This window comes from Pongo abelii, chromosome 11, assembly GCF_028885655.2.
Source record: "Pongo abelii isolate AG06213 chromosome 11, NHGRI_mPonAbe1-v2.0_pri, whole genome shotgun sequence".
Lineage (NCBI taxonomy): Eukaryota > Metazoa > Chordata > Mammalia > Primates > Hominidae > Pongo > Pongo abelii.
Window position 1 is genome coordinate 38,614,269 of NC_071996.2, and position 19,839 is coordinate 38,634,107.

General features: G+C 43.0%; 1 protein-coding gene across 1 annotated transcript; it reads right to left on the bottom strand.

The window, feature by feature from the left end:
• Positions 1 to 267: 267 nt before the first annotated feature.
• LOC100451789 (polyubiquitin) lies at positions 268 to 739 on the bottom strand. The gene is given in 2 exon segments (XM_024243931.3): positions 268 to 390; positions 392 to 739. Coding segments are annotated over 2 exon segments (471 nt in total).
• Positions 740 to 19,839: the final 19,100 nt, after the last annotated feature.

Consider the following 19,839-nt stretch of genomic DNA (forward strand, 5'->3'; position numbering starts at 1 on the left):
TCTCCTTACATTATTTTATTGAGATATTGTTTATTCAAGGACAAGCAGTCTGAGAAATGGAGTTTTTGAAATAATGATCCAGGCCTTTCCTGCAACACTGAGCTATTTCTTTCCTTTCCTTTTTTAACCATGCAACAAAACCTTTATTAACATTTTGAACAGGTTCAGCTATGACTGAAATTTGTAATTTCTAAACTTAAGTTGGGGCAAATGGCTATACTGCAGAGTAATGCCATCACTGGGCACTGCGAATGCAAGATTGGAGAATTAACAGCCACCCCTCAGGTGCAGGACCAGGTGCGGGGTTGACTCTTTCTGGATGTCGTAGTCAGAAAGAGTGCAGCCATCTTCCAGCTGCTTGCCTACAAAGATGAGCCTCTGCTGGTCGGGGCTGGAGGTGAGGGGTGCCTTCTTTATCCTGGATCTTGGCCTTCACATTTTCGAGGGTGTCACTGGGCTCCACTTCCAGGGTGATGGTCTTGTCAGTCAGGGTCTTCGCGAAGATCTGCATACCACCTCTCAGACACAGGACCAGATGCAGGGTCGACTCTTTCTGGATGTTATAGTCAGAATGAGTGCGGTCATCTTCCACCTGCTTGACTGCAAAGATGAGCCTTTGCTGGTCCGGGGGAATGCCTTCCTCATCCTGGATCTTGGCCTTCACATTTTCGATGGTGTCCCTGAGCTCCACCTCAAGGGCAATGGTCTTGCTGGTAAGGGTCTTCACGAAGATCTGCATTTTGACCTGTTAGTGGATATGATGATGCTCTGAAACACCAATCATGTCCAGCCACAGGGACACCACCACATACTCGCCCAACAAAGCCAGTCATCCCTACCACTGAGCTATTTCTATGTGGGTTCTTCCCTTGGCCCTTAAGCTGGGATAAATCCCTGTCTTCATGCAAAGTTAGAGACATGATTAGATACAAGATCTACAATATTTGTGGATAAAAACCAAACAGTTGCTTAAGAAAACTACAACTATTTTTTTTTGCTGACACCAGAGTGAAATTTCCCCCATTTATGCCCCATCAGCCTTTGGTGGGAGCACAAAAGCTACGTGGCAGGGCACATTCCAGCACCATGCCCATGACACCAACCCTCGTTCATTCATTCCTTGACACATTTACATTCAAACTCCATCCTCGTTTGCTGCTGTGCTGCTGGTTCTGGCTCCAAGCACTTCTTTCTTTCCTTTTTTTTGAGACAAAGTCTCGCCGTCACCCAGCCTGGAGTGCAGTGGCGTGATCTCAGTTCACTACAACCTCCGCCTCCTGGGTTCAAGCGATTCTCCTGTCTCAGCTTCCCGAATAGCTGGGAGTGGGCCACCACACCTGGCTAATTTTTGTATTTTTAGTAGAGATGGAGCCATGTTAGCCAGGCTGGTCTTGAACTCCTAACCTTGGGTGATCCACCCGCCTTGGCCTCCCAAAGTGCTGGGATTACAGGCTTGAGTCATCGCACCTGGCCTCCAAGCACTTCTTACTCTGTCCTCAGACTTACATGCTCATGCCTGACTCCCATATCTTCAAAGTTGAAAATGTCCTGATTTGTTTTCTCGTGTTTTGACAATCAGTACTCTTGCTTTTTTTTTTTTTTTTTTGAGACAGAGTCTTGCTCTGTCACCCAGGCTGGAGTGCAGTGGTGTGATTTCGGCTCACTGCAAGCTCTGCCTCCCAGGTTCACGCCATTCTCCTGCCTCAGCCTCCCGAGTAGCTGGGAATTTGAGATGGAGTCTTGCTCTTGTCACACAGGCTGGAGTGCAATGGCATGATCTTGGCTCATTGCAACCTCCACCTCCTGGGTTCAAGCAATTCTCCTGCCTCAGCCTCCCAAGTAGCTGGGATTATAGGTGCCTTCCACCATGCCTAGCTAATTTTTGTATTTTTAGTAGAGATAGGGTTTCACCATATTGGCCAGGCTGGTCTCGAACACCTGACCTCGTGATCCACCCGCCTTGGCCTCCCAAGCTCTTGCAGTTTTTGATACATTCTTTGGCTTTGCCTTCTCCTCTGAACTCAGGGTTTCTAATGTCTTTACAGTCAACCAGTCTCCAGTGCTGCCCCTCAACTTGGATAACCCCACCTGTAACTCAGGTGGCTCATCTGTGGCTCAGTTCCCTCAGTCAGAATAAGCAACAAGTCTCATCTCCACCTCCTCCTGGGATTCAAGTACCACCTATCCTCTGAGCCTCTTCCAGTGTCTCAACTGTGCCAGGGTCAGGAAGATTTTTCTTGTAGTGACCTAAATGTTTCTGCCAATGGATGAGTCAGTTACTTCTTCCTGTTTCTTCACAAGGGCAATGGAGAACGTAGAACGCTGCAGAGGGGTATACGGGGCATTGGCATGTTGGTGCTGAGGTGCGCAGGTCCCTCTCTGCTGCTTGGCAACTCTGCGTTCTTCTTCCTGAAAAGGAACAGCTCCCACCCTAGTGTAGCCCTCCAGATGCCCTCTGAGGACCTCCATGGTGTGGAAGGTGCTGGCACAGTTGCCTTAGGTCTGGTTTTCACTGCCAACCCCCTCATGTCGTTGAAATGGTGACAACCCCCAGAACCCCCATCCCTGAGAGAACTCCCTCTAGAGACACAGTTTCAAGGGCGTGTGTCCAAACTCTGGGTAGGATTGCCCAGTGGACACAATCCTCTGGGCAGGCTTATGAGATGCTGCCCCAAATGTCCTTCTTCTGTGCAGATTCACTGCTTCCTCTGCAGACTCATGGCGTTCACTGCTCCCCACTGCAGGCATTTATTCCATTTTTCTCTCATTTATGAGAGATATATAAATATACGGCAGGAAAATAACCCTTACCCAGAAGCTTAGGGGGAATGAATAAAGGAATCGAAGTACTTAGGCTTCCCTGGCATGCCACCCGTGAGCTCTGGGAGGGATTAGAAAGAATAATTAACTACTCTTAGAAGCCTCTTAGATCTACTTTTTTCCACTTTCTACAAATGGGGTTCCAACAAGTTTGGCCAAGCAGGAGCATACAATGTGGAGAAACTTAGGCATCACTCTGTCTCCAAAATTAACAGGAAAAATAGGTAGTGGGAAAGGTGCATGTGGAAGGAATTATGTTTTTAGAAGGTCCAGTTATTTTTCCCCAAATACAATTACAGTCTGCTCATTAGAGACATTTTGGAAAATGCAGAAAAGTAGAAAGAATAAAAATTTGTCTATGAAGATAAATGAGGGAAATTTCACTCTGGTGTCAGCAAAAGAAGTAGTTGTATTTTTCTTTAGCAACTGTTTGGTTTTTATCCACATTGTAGATCTTGTATCTAATCATGTCTTTAACTTTGCACAAGTTGCTGGAAAACTCTGCAATGTTCATTTGTGAAATAACTAATTATTTTTGAACAATGTTTATTAAATGCCCACCATGTACCAGGAACTCTGCTAGGCTTTAAGGATGTTTGACTGAGACAAACAGATGTGTGGTTGCCCATGCATACACACCATTCATAGGTGGTGTGACCTGATGGATGTTGACAGGTGTTAATAGGACTCATGGAGTGTGTAGCTAGCACTGTGTGAGCACTTTGCATCTGTGTCAGGAAAATTTAATTTCTTCATTGTATAAATATTCTTCCAGAATTTTTCCCTTCTCCTCACTCCAAGGGGGCTAGCCCACATGATTGCGCTTTCTCCTGTGGGTGAGGTTGCCAGAGGACAGCTCTGCCCTCAGCTTTTGTGGAAGTCTCTTGGCATAATGTCTTGGGCAAGATTGTGGCTGGGGTCCAAGAGGAAGAGAGGAGAGAGGAGCGTAGGATGAGGGAGGAGGGTGGAATCTGAGAGACAACAGCTTCTAAATACCTGAAAGGAAACAGAGGGGGCTGGCTGAAAGCAGTATGGACCTGTGAGTTTCTACCTGGGGAGACTCAGAGGGGAAAGGCTGGTAGCAAACCAGGGAGGAAGACTCCAGGCACCTGTGTTCCCAGCAATAGCAAAGGCCATCAGACTCCCACTTGGGAAGAGAGTAACCCAGCCACCCGACTCAAGGGACCATGGAGACCTTCACAGTGGGCATCTGCTTGCTCACCAGGGTGAGTGATGACAGGGTGTCCCAGTGTTCCAGGATTCTTGAGACCCTTGGGCCTTTGTAGAACTCATCTAATCTGCTTGGGTCACACACTTAATCCATTTTGTGTTGCTATAACAGAATACCTGAGACTGGGTAATTTATAAAGAACATAAATTTCTCACAGTTCTGGAGTCTGGGAAGTCCAAGACCAAGTCACTGGCAGGTTCATTGCCTGGTGAGGGTCTGGCCTCTGCTCTACACTGACACCTTGAATGCCACATCCTCAGAGGGGTGTGCTGTGTCTTCACATGGCAGAGGAAGAAGGGCAAAGAGGAGCAAACTCTGTCAAGTCCTTTTATAAGGGCACCTAATTCCATTCACAAGGGCAGAGCTCTTACGACTCAGTTACTTTCCAAAGGCTGTGCCTCCTCCCAATATTGTTGCCCTGGGGTCACCTGAATTTTGGAGGGGACACATTCAAACCATAGCACACACCAGTCTTAAGTTCTCTTTGCAACATAACAGTAGCCAATATTAGCTCACTCCCATCAAATGCTGTCCCACAGCACTGAACTAGCATGTTTTAGCAAGCAGAAAACATGCTCTTCCTGCTACTGGATCTTATATACTCAGAGAGTTCCAGCTGTCTGTCCTCCTAGGTGCTTCAACCACTACCTGCTATGCAAGATTCACTCAATACAGATTTAATATTATACCATAGGCAGGATTTTTGTCCATTTATAGGGACAAAAGCAACTGTATTTTTCCAGACCAATAGCTCAAGCAACTGGAATTTTCCAGACCAATAGCTCAGCAAGGGAGTGTTCGTAGATTAAGTCTCTGTGCCGTACCTACATGTCCAAGCTGAAGGTCTTTGCTAGATTCTTATACTCAGTGTATGCAAAGATGATGAGTATCTCTCAATTATTTCAATTAGTCTTCATAGTTGACCAGTGAGGGCCTATTTTAGCATCTTCAGGTGGACTAACACACCATTACTATTGTCAATTGTATTAGTTTCCTGTGACTGATATAAGAAATTTCCATAAATTTGGTGGCTTAAAACAGCAGAAATGTATCCTCTTTCAGCTCTGGAGGCCACAAGTCCAAGATTAAAGTATCAGCAGAGCTGTGTTCCCTCCAGAGGCTCTAGGGAAGAATTTGTTCCCTGACTCTTCTAGCTTCTGGTGGCTCCAGGCATTCCTTGGCTTGCAGCTGCATTGCTCTAACCTCTGCCTGTCTTGACATTGCCTCTTCCTCTTCTGTAGGTGTAATCTGCCACTGCCTCTTTCTCATAAGGACATTTATCATTAGACTTAGGGTCTACCTGGCTAATCTAGGATAATCTCTTTATCTGAAGATCCTTCATTACATCTGCAAAGAGTCTTTTTCCAAATAAGGTAACACTCATATTCACATTGATAAATAAGTCCCCCTAAAATGATATATCAACATCCTAATCCCTGGAATCTTATTTATCACTGTGAATATGAGTGTTGCCCATACCTGTTTACATAGCATCTATGTGCGTATTAGTATGTCCTTGCACTGCTATAAAGAAATACCTGAGACTGGGTAATTTATAACAAAAAGAGGTTTGATTGGAGCACAGTTCTGCAGGCTGTACAGGAAACATGGTGGCCTCTGCTTGGCTTTTGGGGAGTCCTCAGGAAACTTACAATCATGGCAAAGGCAAAGGGGGAGCAAGGCATCTCACATGGTGGGAGCAGGAGCAAAAGAGAGGCGGGGAAAGTGCTATACACTTTTAAACAAGCAGATCTTGTGATAACTCACTCACTGTCATGAGAACAGCAGCAAAGGGATGTTGCTAAACCATTCATGAAGGACCACCCTCATGATCTGACCACCTCCCGCCAGGCTTCGCCTTCAACAATGGGGATTGCAATTTGACACATCAGTGTGGTAGAGTGCCTTGTCCTCAGTTCTTCACCCCTCCCTGTTTCCCATTGCCATGTGGGTTTGCCGTTCCTTCTCCTAGAGGCAGAATATTGCCTCATCCCACTGAGATTGGACTTAGCCACATAACTTGCTTTGACCAATTGGATGTTATTAGATATGATGTGAGCAAAAGCTTAACATGTGCTTCAGAATTGAGCCTGTGCTCTTGTGCTTCAGCTATTGCCATGATAAGGACATAATCCAGCTAGTCCACAGCTCCTAAGTGGTTTAGAGAGACATGGAGATGGCATGGGTTCAGCCTGCAGTTTGAAATCCAGCCTTGCTAAGCCTAACCTAGATCAGCCAATTGATGGCTAACCTACTGGTACCTACGTAAGACTCATTGGTTGTTGTTTTAGGCCACGCCACTCTATTTTGGAATGGCATATTGCAGCGATGGCTGGCTGATACATTCTGCCTCTGTACTTGTCATAGCCACCTCCCCCCATCCACGTACCCACTGTTACTGCTACATTACTATTCAGGGGTACCAGCAGCACTAGCAGGACTTAAAGCCCTAGGTGCTAAGGTCACTCCTTATCATAGGGCTGGGTTCCTGAGGGGCATGCCCAGGCCTTGGGAGAGAGGGAGATGGGTCCTCTTCCTGTCTTGCACCATGCTGCAACTGCCTCCTCTTGCAATCTTCCCAGGAGAGACCTCGTGTCTGCATATAGCCAGTTTTCTGAAGATGAGCCTGCAGATATAGCCACCCCTCTCACCCCATCTGTAGATGTGGCATCTCCCTAGCTGGTTATAGACATGGATATTTGCAACTTGAATTGAACCAGCCAATTTAAATTGACTTCCATCCTTTCTACCTCTCTAACTGCCCACACCCAGGCCTTTGCTTCTAGGAATATTGAGGGGAATGGCTTTATGGCAGAGAAGTTTTTGGAGACACAAAAGGGGACAGCCAATCTAAATTCCTGTAACTTCGGTAATTAGCAGCCAGTGAGGGTGGCCACCAGTGGTTTTCTCTGCGTGGTAGGATTATGGAGGTTTTAAAAACCGTTCTTTGTTCTGTGGATTTTCTAAGTCCTCCAAATTGGATATTTTTCTTGAATTTGAGAAACAATAATGTTAATAAAACCAATGAAACAGCCCCACTGCTCTGAGTGAAGCCCCGAGGGCTTGGATGAGTTGGGAGGCAGGCAGGGTGGCTGTGACAGTAGATGAAACCATAGCCAGGGGAGTCAGCACCCAGCACCTCTTGCAGCAGCAGCCCACCACTGTGGAGTTCACCTTGTCACTTGGTGCTGGCCTCCCCTGAGGGTCAGGGCTTCTAATCTTAGCTGAGCAGCTTGCAAAGAAGGTATGGGGGATACCTGAGGACTCAATGAGGGAGTAGGACCAAATCAGACTAAATGCATCAGCACTGTAGGGATTCCTTGCTTTGTGTGGTAAATGGATTTCTGAAAAATCATGCGAGTTACAATTCTAAATCTAAAACCATTTTACATGTGCCTGGGGAGTTTCCTGAATAAAAGGATCCTATTGTGAAGCCTTGAGTTAAGTGAATAATCCCTCTCCATTTTGTCTTTGGCATAAATCTGGATTTTCCCTTAGAGTTTTTTGGGTTTCCATGAAAAGGCAGATGATAGGAGTTCTGGAAAAGCATATCCTGGAACTTTTGCTTAGGGTTTATGGCCAGTAGCATCATCTCTAATTGGATTATGGCTCCTGTTTAAGTCCCAGTCCTGGACCTAACATGCTATGTCCTTTGCGCGTCCTGCCTGGAATGCTCTCCACCTAGATATGCCTATGGCTCCCTCCCTCTCATCCTTAAGGCTTGTGCTCAAATGCCACTCATCTTCTTAGTGGAACATTGCACATTATCCTATTTAAAATTGTAATTCTCCAGTACCCTCTTGCCATTTTGCCTGCTTAATTTTCCCCATGGTACTTATTAATACTCGTTGTACTGTAGGCACACCTGGTTTTATTGTGATTCATTTTATTGCACTTCACAGATACTGTGTTTATTACAAACTGAAGGTTCGTGGCAACTCTTGAGTGGAGCAAGTCTATCAGCATCATTTTTCCAACAGCAAGTGCTCATGTTGTGGCTCTATATCATATTTTGGTAATTCTCACATTTCAAACTTTATCATTATTATTATATGTGTTGTGGTGATCTGTGATCAGTGATCTTTGATGTTACTGTTGTAATTGTTTTGGGACACCATGAACTGTGCTCATATAAGATGATGAACTTAACCCATAAATGTCATGTGTGTTGTGACTGCTCCACCGATTGGCCATTCTCCCATCTCTCTCTCTCTCCTTGGGCCTTCCTATTTCCTCAGAAACAACAATATTAAAATTGACCAATCAGTAATTCTACAATATTCTCTAAGTATCCAGGTGACAGGCAGAGTGACACTACTTTCACTATAAATCAAAAGCTAGAAATGATTAGTCTTAGGGAAGAAGGCATGTAGAAAGCCAAGACTGGCTGAAAGCTACGCCTTTTGTGCCCCTTAGCCAAGTTGTGAATGCAAAGGAAAAGTTCTTGAAGGAAATTAAAAGTGCTACTCCAATGAACGCATGAATGATAAGAAAGCAAAGGCAGCTCCATTGGTGATATGGAGAAAGTTTGAGTGGTCTGGTTAGAAGATCAAACCAGGCACAACATTCCCTTAAGCCAAAGCCTAATCCAGAGCAAGACCATAACTCTCTCCAATTCTATCAAGGCTGAAAGAGGTGAGGAAGCTGCATAAGAAACGTTTAAAGATAACAGAGGTTGGTTCATGAAGTTTAAGGAAAGAAACCATCTCCATAACATAAAAGTGCAAGGTGAAGCAGCAAGTGCTGATGGAGAAGCTGCTGCAAGTTATCTAGAAGACCTAAGACAAATAATGAAGGTGGCTACACTAAACAAAAGATTTTCAATGTAGTCAAAACAGCCTTGTGTTGGGAGAAGATGCCATCTAGGACTTACATAACTAGAAAGGAGAAGTCAATGTCTGGCTTCAAAGCTTCAAAGGACAGGCCCACTCTCTTGTTAGGGGTTAATGCAGCTGGTGACTTAAAGTTGAATCTAGTGCTGATTTACCATTCCAAAAATCCTAGGGCTTTTAAGAATAATGCTAAATCTTTGACCTATCTTGAGTTGATTTTTGTGTAAGGTGAGAGACGAGGATCCAGTTTCATTCTTCTGCTTGTGGCTTGCCAATTGTCCTAGCACGATTTGTTGAATAGGGTGTCGTTTCCCCACTTTAAAGTTTTTGTTTGCTTTGTCGAAGATCAGTTGACTGTAAGTATTTGGCTTTATTTCTGGGTTCTCTATTCTGTTCCATTGGTCTATGGGCCTATTTTTATACCAGTACCATGCTGTTTTGGTGACTATAGGCTTATAGTATAGTTTGAAGTTGGGTAATGTAATGCCTCCAGACTTGTTCTTTTTCCTTAGTCTTGCTTTGGCTATGCGGGCTGTTTTTTGGTTCCATATAAATTTCAAGATTGTTTTTTCTAGTTCTGTGAAGAATGGTGGTGGTATTTCAATAGGATTGCATTGAATTTGTAGATTGCTTTTGGCAGTATGGCCATTTTTACAATATTGATTCCACTCATCCATGAGCATGGGATGTTTCCATTTGTTTGTGTCATCTGTGGGATTTCTTTCAGCAGTGTTTTGTAGTTTTCTCTGTAGAGGTCTTTCACCTCCTTTGTTAGGTATATTCCTAAGGTTTTTTTTTTTTTTTTTTTTTTTTTTTTTTGCAGCTATTGTAAGAGGGGTTGAGTTCTTGATTTGATTCTCAGCTTGGTCGCTGTTAGTGTATAGCAGGGCTACTGATTTGTGTACATTAATCTTGTATCCTGAAACTTTGCTAAATTCATTTACCAGTTCTGGGAGCTTTCTGGATGAGTCTTTAGGGTTTTCTAGGTATATGATCATATAGCACCATCAAACAGCAATGGTAAAGACTTCCTCTTTACTGATGTGGATGCCCTTGGTTTATTTCTCTTGTCTGATTGCTCTTCCAGTACTATGTTTAATAGAAGTGGTGAAAGTGGGCATCCTTGTCTTGTTCCAGTTCTCAGGGGGAATCCTTTCAACTTTTTTCTGTTCAGTATAATGTTGGCCATGGGTTTGTCATAGATGGCTTTTCATCACCTTGAGATATGTCCCTTCTATGCCGATTTTGCTGAGGGTTTTAATCATAAAGGGATGTGGGATTTTGTCACACACACACACAAAAGAATTATGTTAAATCTACTCTGCCTATGCTCTATAAAGGGAGCAACAAAACCTGGATGACAGCACATCTGTTTACAGCATGGTTTAGTAAATATTTTAAGCCCACTGTTGAGACCTACTGTTCAGAAAAAGAGTCCTTTCAAAATATTACTGCTCACTGACAACGCATCTAGTCATCCAAGAGCTCTGATGAAGATGTACGCAGAGATCAATGTCATTTTCATGCCTATTAACACAATATCCATTCTGCAGCCCATGGATCAAGGAATAATTTTGACTTTCAAGTCTTATTATTTAAGAAATACAATTCATAAGTGTATAGCGGCCATAGATAATGATTCTTCTGATGGATCTGGGTGAAGTATATTAAAAACCTTCTGGAAAGGATTCACCATTCTAGATGCCATTAAGAATATTCATGATTCATGGGAAGAGGTCAAAATATCAACATTAACAAGAATTTGGAAGAAGTTCATTCCAACCTTCATGGATGACTTTGAGGGGCTCACGACTTCAGTGCAGGAAGTAACTGAAGATGTGGTGGAAACAGCAAGAGATCTAGCATTAGAAGTGGAATCTAAAGAAGTGACTAACTTTTTGCATTCTCATGATAAAACTCTAACAGATGAGGAGTTGCAAAAGCAAAGAAGGTGATTTCTTGAGATGGAATCCACTTCTGGTGATGATTCTATGAATATTGTTGAAATGAATACAAAGGATTTAGAATGTTAACTATTCTAATTGATGTACTTAGTTGATAAAGCAGTAACAGGATTTGAGAGGCCTGACTCCAATTTTGAAAGAAGTTCTACTATGAATAAAATGCTATCAAACAGCATTGCATGCTACAGAGAAATCTTTTGTAAAAGGAAGAGTCAATCAATGTGGCAAACTTTGTTGTATTATTTTCAGAAATTGCCACAGTTACCCCTGCCTTCAGCAACCACCACCCTGATCAGCCAAGGTCCTCCACCAGCGAAAGGATTGCAACTCACTGGAGGCTCAGGTGATTGTTAACATTTTTAGCAATAAAGTATTTTTTGGTCAGGCATGGTGGTAATCCCAGCACTTTGGGAGGCTGAGGCAGGCAGATTGCTTGAGGCCAGTAGTTCAAGACCAGCCTGGCCAACATGGCTAAATCCCTGTGTCTACTAAAAATACAAAAATTAGCTGAGCATGGTGGTGGGTGCCTATAATCCCTGCTACTCAAGAGGCTGAGACAAAAGAATGGCTTGAACCTGGCAGGTGGAGGTTACAGTGAGCCAAGATCATGCCACTGCACTCCAGCCTGGGCGACAGAGCAAGACTCTATCTCAAAATAAATAAATAAATAAAATAGATAAATTTTAAATTAAGGTATGCACATTGTATTTTTATACATAATACTATTGCATACCTAATAGACTACAGGATAGCGTAAACATAACTTTTATGTGCACTGGGAAACCAAAAAATTCATGGTACTTGCTTTATTATGATATTTGCTTTATTGCAGTAGTCTAGAACTGAACCTGCAATATCTGTGAGGTAGGCCTGTATATGTTTTCCTGATTTTTCTTACTGTCTGTGTCTCTCACTGGACTGAAGACTCCATGGGGCCAGGATTTTGGTTTATTTTGATCACTGCTATATCCCTGGTGCCTTCAATAGTGTCTGGCACAGAGTCTATGCCCCACTAAATATCTGCTGAGTGAATTAAATGTATGACGTTAGTATGTGAATTTTTTTATGTGTGCATAAAATATAAATGAGTGAAATGGGCAACTGCCCCCTGGCCTGAGTGTTGGGGGAATGGTAGGTGTTGGTGGAGCTGGGACAACCTGCAGAGAGCAGCTCTCCTTTGCCTGATGGGGCAGACACTCCTCAGCCCTGGCCAACTCTTGTCACAGGGAATCTGGGCTGTATTGTCAGATTGTAAAGTATTTTTTTAAAGAAAAGCTAGAAAATAAAATTTAAAGAAAGTAAAATCACCTGATTTTGTTTTGTTTTGTTTTTTTTTGGAAATGGAGTTTCACTCTTGTTGCCCAGGCTGGAGTGCAGTGGCACAGTCTTGGCTCACTGCAACCTCTGCCTCTCGGGTTCAAGTGATTCTCCTGTCTCAGCCTCCCAAGTAGCTGGGATTACAGGTGCCCGCCACCATGCCCGGCTAATTTTTTGTATTTTTAGTAGAGATGTGGTTTTACCACGTTGGCCAGGCTGGTCTTGAACTCCTGACCTTAGGTGATCCACCCACCTTGGCCTCCCAAAGTGCTGGAATTACAGGCATTAGCCACAGTGCCAGGCCAAATCACCTGATTTTTAAATATTAGTAACCAAGTCATATTTTCACCAAGACCTTGTGTAGGTCAGACAAAAACATCTGTGAGTCAGATGACAGGTGGGTACCCAGGATGAGACCTCTGCAGTAGATATTCCACCTTGAAAATTCTCTTCTGTCCTATTCCAGCCTATTCTAAAATTCTATACTTCCATTACATTGTTTGCATATGTCCCACTGTAGTGGGAAGCATACTGACTAATCAAACATAAATCAAATTATGCCTTAAATGGTAAAGACGGGGCCAACTTACTTGTCTCCCCAAACTGACAGGGGTAAGTTTGCTCCCTAGAAAACCCAGCTGCCTCTTTAATAGCACAGAGAAAACCTACGTGCAATGTGGACAGATTGGTTCAAGGAGTGAGGTGAGGGGACTTCTGTCACATTATTTATCAGGTTTATAGAATGTAGAAGATTTCCTCCATACAAGATAGTGACCCCGCGGGGCCCTAGCTCTGTGCTTATTGGGTGGCTTGCAGAAAAATAATCCCTTCTTTTCCACTTGGTCACTCCAAATTTCATTTTGCGCAGTGCATTTTATTCTCACATCATGGTTTCTGCTGCTTGGCTGCTATTAACAATCCTTAATGCATGTATTTGATAACTTGTGAAATGTCCCAGCAGGTCCACTGGGACCTGTAAAGGACTGTGATGAAACCATGGCTGAAACAAACAGGAAAATGTCCAACAAATGGAATTGCTCTGATGACCTCCAATCCCAGGGCCACCGTGATGAATGACGCTCTTTTGCCAATTACATGGGCTGTAATTGGACCCCTTCCTGCTGCAGAACAAGTTATTTTATGACTGTAATATGGCGTATGATATGGAATTATGGGCCTTGGGACGCATTGGGAACTGTAAGTTCCTGGACAGGGTCAGATAATAAGAGGTGAGAGAGAGAGGAGCCAGGAAATGCTGGTATGCACTAATGCAGAGGTAAAAAGAGTGCTGGGGTAAAGAGAGGTAAGAGGCAAGAAAGAGCAGTCATCATGGCCGGTGGCAAGAATCACTGTGGAGGAGCACAAAGAACTCTGGCTGGAGGCTCACAAGACCTCAGTTGAAATATCAGCTCCATTTCTTTTTTTTTATCAGCTATGTGTGACTATGGACAAGTTCCTAAATCTGAGACTCAGTTCCATCATCCGTAACATGAAACTAGTAGAGCCTTTCCTCCCAGGGTTGACATGAAAAGCAAATGAACCAATGCACGTGTGATGCCAGGTGCAGCCTACAGATCTCAACAGCTCCCCCTCCACCCCAGATCCTGGGCCTCACAATCTTCAGGTATAAAATGGTAACTGGGATTTAGCCAGACCAAGGGTGTAAACTCAAATGCTGACAGGCTTGAGACAGAAAACCTTAAGGAGCCAGAGAGAAAACTGCTGCATGCTGATGACCGCTTCAGGCTGACTGGAGCCTGTTAGCCCTGCTGCGTGCTTTGAGTTCTTCAGCACTTTCAAGAGAAGCCTCAACCCTGATCTCAAGGTGAGACCTCCTGACTTGTAAATGTGGGCACCTAACTCCCCACTCCCTGTTAAAAATGCATTGCCTGGGCCACCAGTGTGTAACAGGCCAAACAAAACTCAGATCATTCCAGCCCATGCACCACCATTTTGCAGCCTCTAAACAGAGGATTTAGAAGGATTGTAGAAAGATCATTTATCAGGGCCTGGGTAAATAACTCTGGGTTCAGATGACCATAGGGAATGTAATTTTGACTCAGAACCCAAGCTGTGCTTGGAACTCAACAGAAAAGTTAGAAAACTTTGGTGACTCAAATCTGGGATTCAGAGAGGGTCCATTCTTTGTAGAATATGGGGAGAACCAAAAAAGCCAGACATACATCAAATAAGTGGTTTTTCTACCCCCAACCAGTTGCATCAAAATCTCTTGTGGTGATGCTGGGGTATTGGTATTTTTAAAGGCTTCCCAGGCCGGGCGCGGTGGCTCACGCCTGTAATCCCAGCACTTTGGGAGGCCGAGGCGGGTGGATTACCTGAGGTCAGGAGTTCGAGACCAGCCTGGCCAACATGGTAAAACCACATCTCTACTAAAAAAGCACACACAAAAAAATTAGTTGGGCGTGGTGATGGGCACCTGTAATCCCAGCTACTTGGGAGGCTGAGGCAGGAGAATCGCTTGAACCCAGGAGGCGGAGGTTGCAGTGAGCCGAGATTGTGCCATCGCACTCCAGCCTGGGTGACAGAGTGAGACTCCATCTCAAAAAATAAAAGGCTCCCCAAAAGTTCCTTGGGAGACTGAATGATGCAGCCGTGATTGTGACAACCACTATAACATTTTGAAAACGTGATCTGGGCTTACATGGAATAATAATTCTAATTTATCTTGAAGTACATATTCTGTGAAATAAACAAGGACATTTGTTTTCCAAGAACTTTTTATTTTATTTTGTAGTCTCATCCCTCAAATTGCAGAATAATAAAAATACCTGCCCTCTCCGCCTAACTCATCAACATCTTCACCTGCATAAATAAATTAACATACGTGTACCTATGAAATCAGTATGTACAATAGAAAGTTTTGTTGCTGTTGCTGCTAGAGAATTGCATTTACGTTGGCTATCAATTTTTAACTATGGAGAGTTGCAAGTACATTGAGTGGTAAATTAAACCTGGCCACACATTATTTGAAGCTCCTTTCCTGAAGGGCTGGAGGCTATTTCCACACTCCTGGAAGTTGGGCTAGGCTTGTGACTTGCTTTGACCAGTAGAGTGTGATGAAAGTGATGTGTGACTTCAGAGCTCAGACTTCAAGGGACTTTGCAGCCTCCATTCTCACGTTCTTGGAACCCAGCTGCCATGGGTGGAAGCTGTGCTATCCTGCTGGAGTGGCCAGAGAGGAGAAGCAAGTTGCTCTCATGGACAGCTCAGCTGTCAGACTCATGAGCAAGGCTGTCTGGGACTAGCCAGCCACCAGCTGACTTGCCAACTGAGATCCGCCAACAGATTGCAAATGCAAAGTTGGCCTGACTGACACCATATGGAGAAGAGATGGGCTGTCTCAGCTGAGCCCAATCCAAATTATTGACCCCCAAAATTGTGAGCAAATAAATAATGGTCGTTTTCAACCACTCCATTTCAAGGGTGGTTTATTACACAGCAAAAGATCACTGATACACCTTGCCTATCTTTTAGGCATTTCTTTAATCATAGGGAAACTTTCAGAAAGTTGAGCAAATACTCATTCATTAATATCTGGGAGGCCCAGAAGTTAGCACAATATTTCAAAAGGAATACTTACTGTTTGGATCTATTTATGCTTTGAATAATGGATAGGCATCTGAAGGAGGGAAGGGAGGTGCTGAGGTCTGGGGAGGATTTAGGAATCTCTGGATAGAATTGGATAGTGCTGGCTGGGTGTGGTGGCTCATGCCTGTAATCCCAGCACCTTGGGAGGCCGAGGTGGGGGGGTCCTTTGAGGCCAGGAGTTTAAGACCAGCCTGGGCAACATAGTGAGACCCTGTCTCTATAAAAATTAAAATAAAAATCGCTGGGTGTGGTGGCACATGCCTGTAGTTCCAGTGACTTGGGAGGCTGAAGTGGGAAAATTGCTTGAGCCCAGGAGTTCAAAGCTGCAGTGAGCCATGATTGCATCATTGCATTCCAGTCTGGGTGATACAGAGAGACCCTGTCTTTATTTATTTATTTATTTTTTTAAAGAGAAGAATTATATAGTGCCCTTTAGTCCATTTGGATGACTATAACAAAATACCATTGGTTGAGTAGCTTATAAACAACAAAAATTTATTTCTGATAGTTCTGGAGGCTGGAATTTCAAGACATCAAGACATCAGTGGATTCTGTATCTGGTGAGGGTCAACTTTATGGTTCATAGATGGTGTTTTCTCACTGTGTCCTCATGGCAGAAGGAGCAAGGGACCTCGCTAAGGCCTCTTACAAGGGCACTAATACCATTCATGAAGACTCTTCATGGCCTAATCACTTCCTAAAGTTCCCATTTACTATTACCATCAATTTGGGAGTCAGGATTTCAATATATATTGAAATATATATTTCTCTCTCTCTCTATATATATAAAATATATATATATCTCAACATTTGGGTTCCCCAAAGGGGAAGGTGGTGGGAAAGAAGGTTCTACTTTCATGTGGCTCTATTTATAAGAGAAGAAAATTTTTCCTAGGAGTTTCTTAACAGACTTTTTCTTATGCTTCATTGACCCAAGTGAGATTACTTGGCCACCCTACTGCAAAGGAGGCTGGGAAAGTAGCCATGTGTTGTTTCCAGTCCCTGTTGTGAGAGGTGGGCTCTGCCTTAAGGAAAAAAAGGGTAAAGATGGCTGTTAAAAAGCAACACACAGAGGCAGAGCTGGCCTTTGCCCTCTTCCAGAGGACAAGTGCAGAGAGGAATGAGTGCCTTAGGATTCCAAGGTTGTGTGGTCAAGCCAGGGGTCTATTTGGGTTGCAAAACAAACATGATATACAGAACACATAAATATGTCCCCAAATTATCCAAGGTCTTAGATCTGTGAAAAGTGACTTAAAAAGGAGAAATATTTCAATGTTCTGACAAGATATCAAGACAGATATTTCATAGCTATTTGCCTTTTGTATGAAGTGCTTATTCTGAAATTACTCTAACCATAACACAGAAACTTTTTGCTGTTATAGTGAACAGACATTGGGCGTTTGCAGAACTGGCTGACTACATTAGCAGAATGGAAGGTGGTTGTGATGGTCTGAGTGGAAAATTCCCCTTAATCCATTGCGTCTTGGTGGCAGGAAGTCAGAGACAAAGGAGCTTTCTCTGTGGATGCTTTGGGAGGTTGGGTCAAAACCAAGATGGTGACCAAAGTAATCTCTACACCCTAAACTGTTAGAGAGGAACATCATTCTCTGCATCTTTCAGAATAATGCCTGCTTCATGTTACCTGTTAGCGGAGTTGAGAGCGGATTTGGAGCCTGAGGGAGGCAGGTAATTGTTGCACTCCTCATATCTATCAGACCTGCTTTAGGCTACCAAGATGGTAGTGGTTTCCCAGGCTGGCTTGAGACTCGACCTTTTCAAACCAACTCTTCTAATTTGCTTCAGACTATTTCTCTGTTCTTTTAAAAAGCAAGTTGGTAAAGGTTCACAAATCACCTATTAAATTTGAGTTTTGTTTTGTTTTTTTACCTATGGTAATTTGTTGACTTTTTTCTTTCCTTCTCCTTTTTTGGGGGGGTGGGGAGGTGCGGGGATGGAGTCTCACTCTGTAGCCCAAGCTGGAGTGCAGTGGTGCAATCTTGACTCACTGCAACCTCTGCCTCCCAGGTTCAAGCGATTCTTGTGCCTCAGCCTCCTGAGTAGCTGGGATTACAGGCACTAATCTTCTGGATTTACTTGACTGTTTGGGCTCTTCTTGACTGCTTTGTATGTGACACTCAGTATCTGGAATTGTTCTAACAGTTTCCCCATATAGCATGTAGCTAAGGATCCAAATGTCCAGTCCTGTGGGACATTAGCAGCTCACTGAAGTCTGACTGGGAGCTGCAACCTTAACTACTTTGACCATGCAGTGGCCAATTCAATAGTTTGCTTTAAAAAAATCCTTTCTTCTTAAAATTTAAGAGATATGGATTAGTAAGAAAATAAAATATAAATAATTTATAGTTGTTATCAGAGATAACTCTCCTTTCCATTTTGTTGAATATCCTAATCTTTTTGGGGAAATAGTATATGTATATACTATACATATATATGCATAAATATTATATATGTATAATTTCCTCTCAAAAAAATATGGAAATTTATTATATATACAGTATTTACAAAATGGAATCACATTGAACATTCTGTTCTATAATGAATTTTTTTCATTTCATTTTTCATTTAAAAATATTTCATGAACATTTCCCATGAGCATTTTTTCTCATGAATGTTCAACTATTCTCTAACAAGATTTTAAAGATTATGCCATCATGTATTTAATTAATCTTTCATTTTTAGATATTTACATTGTTTTCATTTTTTTCTATTATAAGCAGTGCTATGATATAAATAGCCATGGGGCTAAATATTCAAATAATCATATTTTAGAGTGCATTATTTACAGTGGAGTCAATTGTTTGCTAATAAACTGCCTCCTGGTACTGACCCGGAAGTGCTATGGGGTGGCATGTGTAGGGTGTGGCCAGGTGCCAGTGGTTTCGGGGCATTTGTTGTAGGGTATGCAATGGAGATGCTGGGCACAGGGAGACTGCATGGACTCTTCCAATGAGGTCAGTTTGAGAAACTCAACACTTGACAAATAGGGGTTATGTATGTCTCTAAAGTAAATTCTGCTAAATTAATTTCTGTTCAGTGACACAGACCCACTTGGCCTTGGCTTTGGACTGCAGTGACCAGCAGAACAAAGTTATATGGGGTCAAGTATAAATTCCCCTCCCCACCCCCAATAGTCTCAAATGCATGGTTGAAGTCTGAGAAAGAAGAAATTGTGACAGGAGCAAAAGCTTGAAGATTTACTGCTCTAAAGATGACTGGGTGGTATGGTTTGGCCCTGTGTCCCCACCCAAATCTCATCTTGAATTGTACTCCCATAATTCCCACGTGTTGTGGGAGGAGCCCGATGGGAGATAATTGAATCATGGGGACGGTTTCTCCCATACTGTTCTCATGGTAGTGAATATGTCTCACGAGATCTGATGGTTTGATATGCGGAAACACATTTTGCTTGGTTTTCATTCTCTTCTCTTGTCTGCCACCATGTGAGACGTGCCTTTCACCTTCCACCATGATTGTGAGGCCTCCCCAGCCACATGGAACTGTGAGTCCAATTAAACCTCTTTCTTTTGTAAATTGTCCAGTCTCGGGTATGTCTTTATCAGCAGCGTGAAAACAGACTAATACACTGGGTCATATTTTTGCTTACAAGTCTAGCCTCTGTTTTGTGATTTCAGGATTATAATCTAGGATCCATGAATTTAAGAAGTCAGTAACTGATAAAATAAAATAGAAACTCAGCCAAGATGGTGGTGAATTCTGGTCCTAATTATTACTTTGCTGGAATGTTTGTCTTTGGTATCTTCCCAACTTTAACCACTGTTTGCTTTTTTGTGCCCTTTTTCTCTGTCATGTGTTCTAATATAATATGTAATTTTGCTGGATAAATACTTGGGGCATTTGATAGAAATGGATAAAATTAAATTAATAATTAGCCTAGTTCTCTGACTACAAGTATGGGTGTGGGAGTTAATAGTAACTTTTAAATTTCTCTTTATACTTTTTCAAATCATATATATGTATTTGAAAAGTGCACTCCCTCCACCCCTCCTTCTCCTTTTTTTTTTTGAGCTCTCAGGAGGATTTAAGG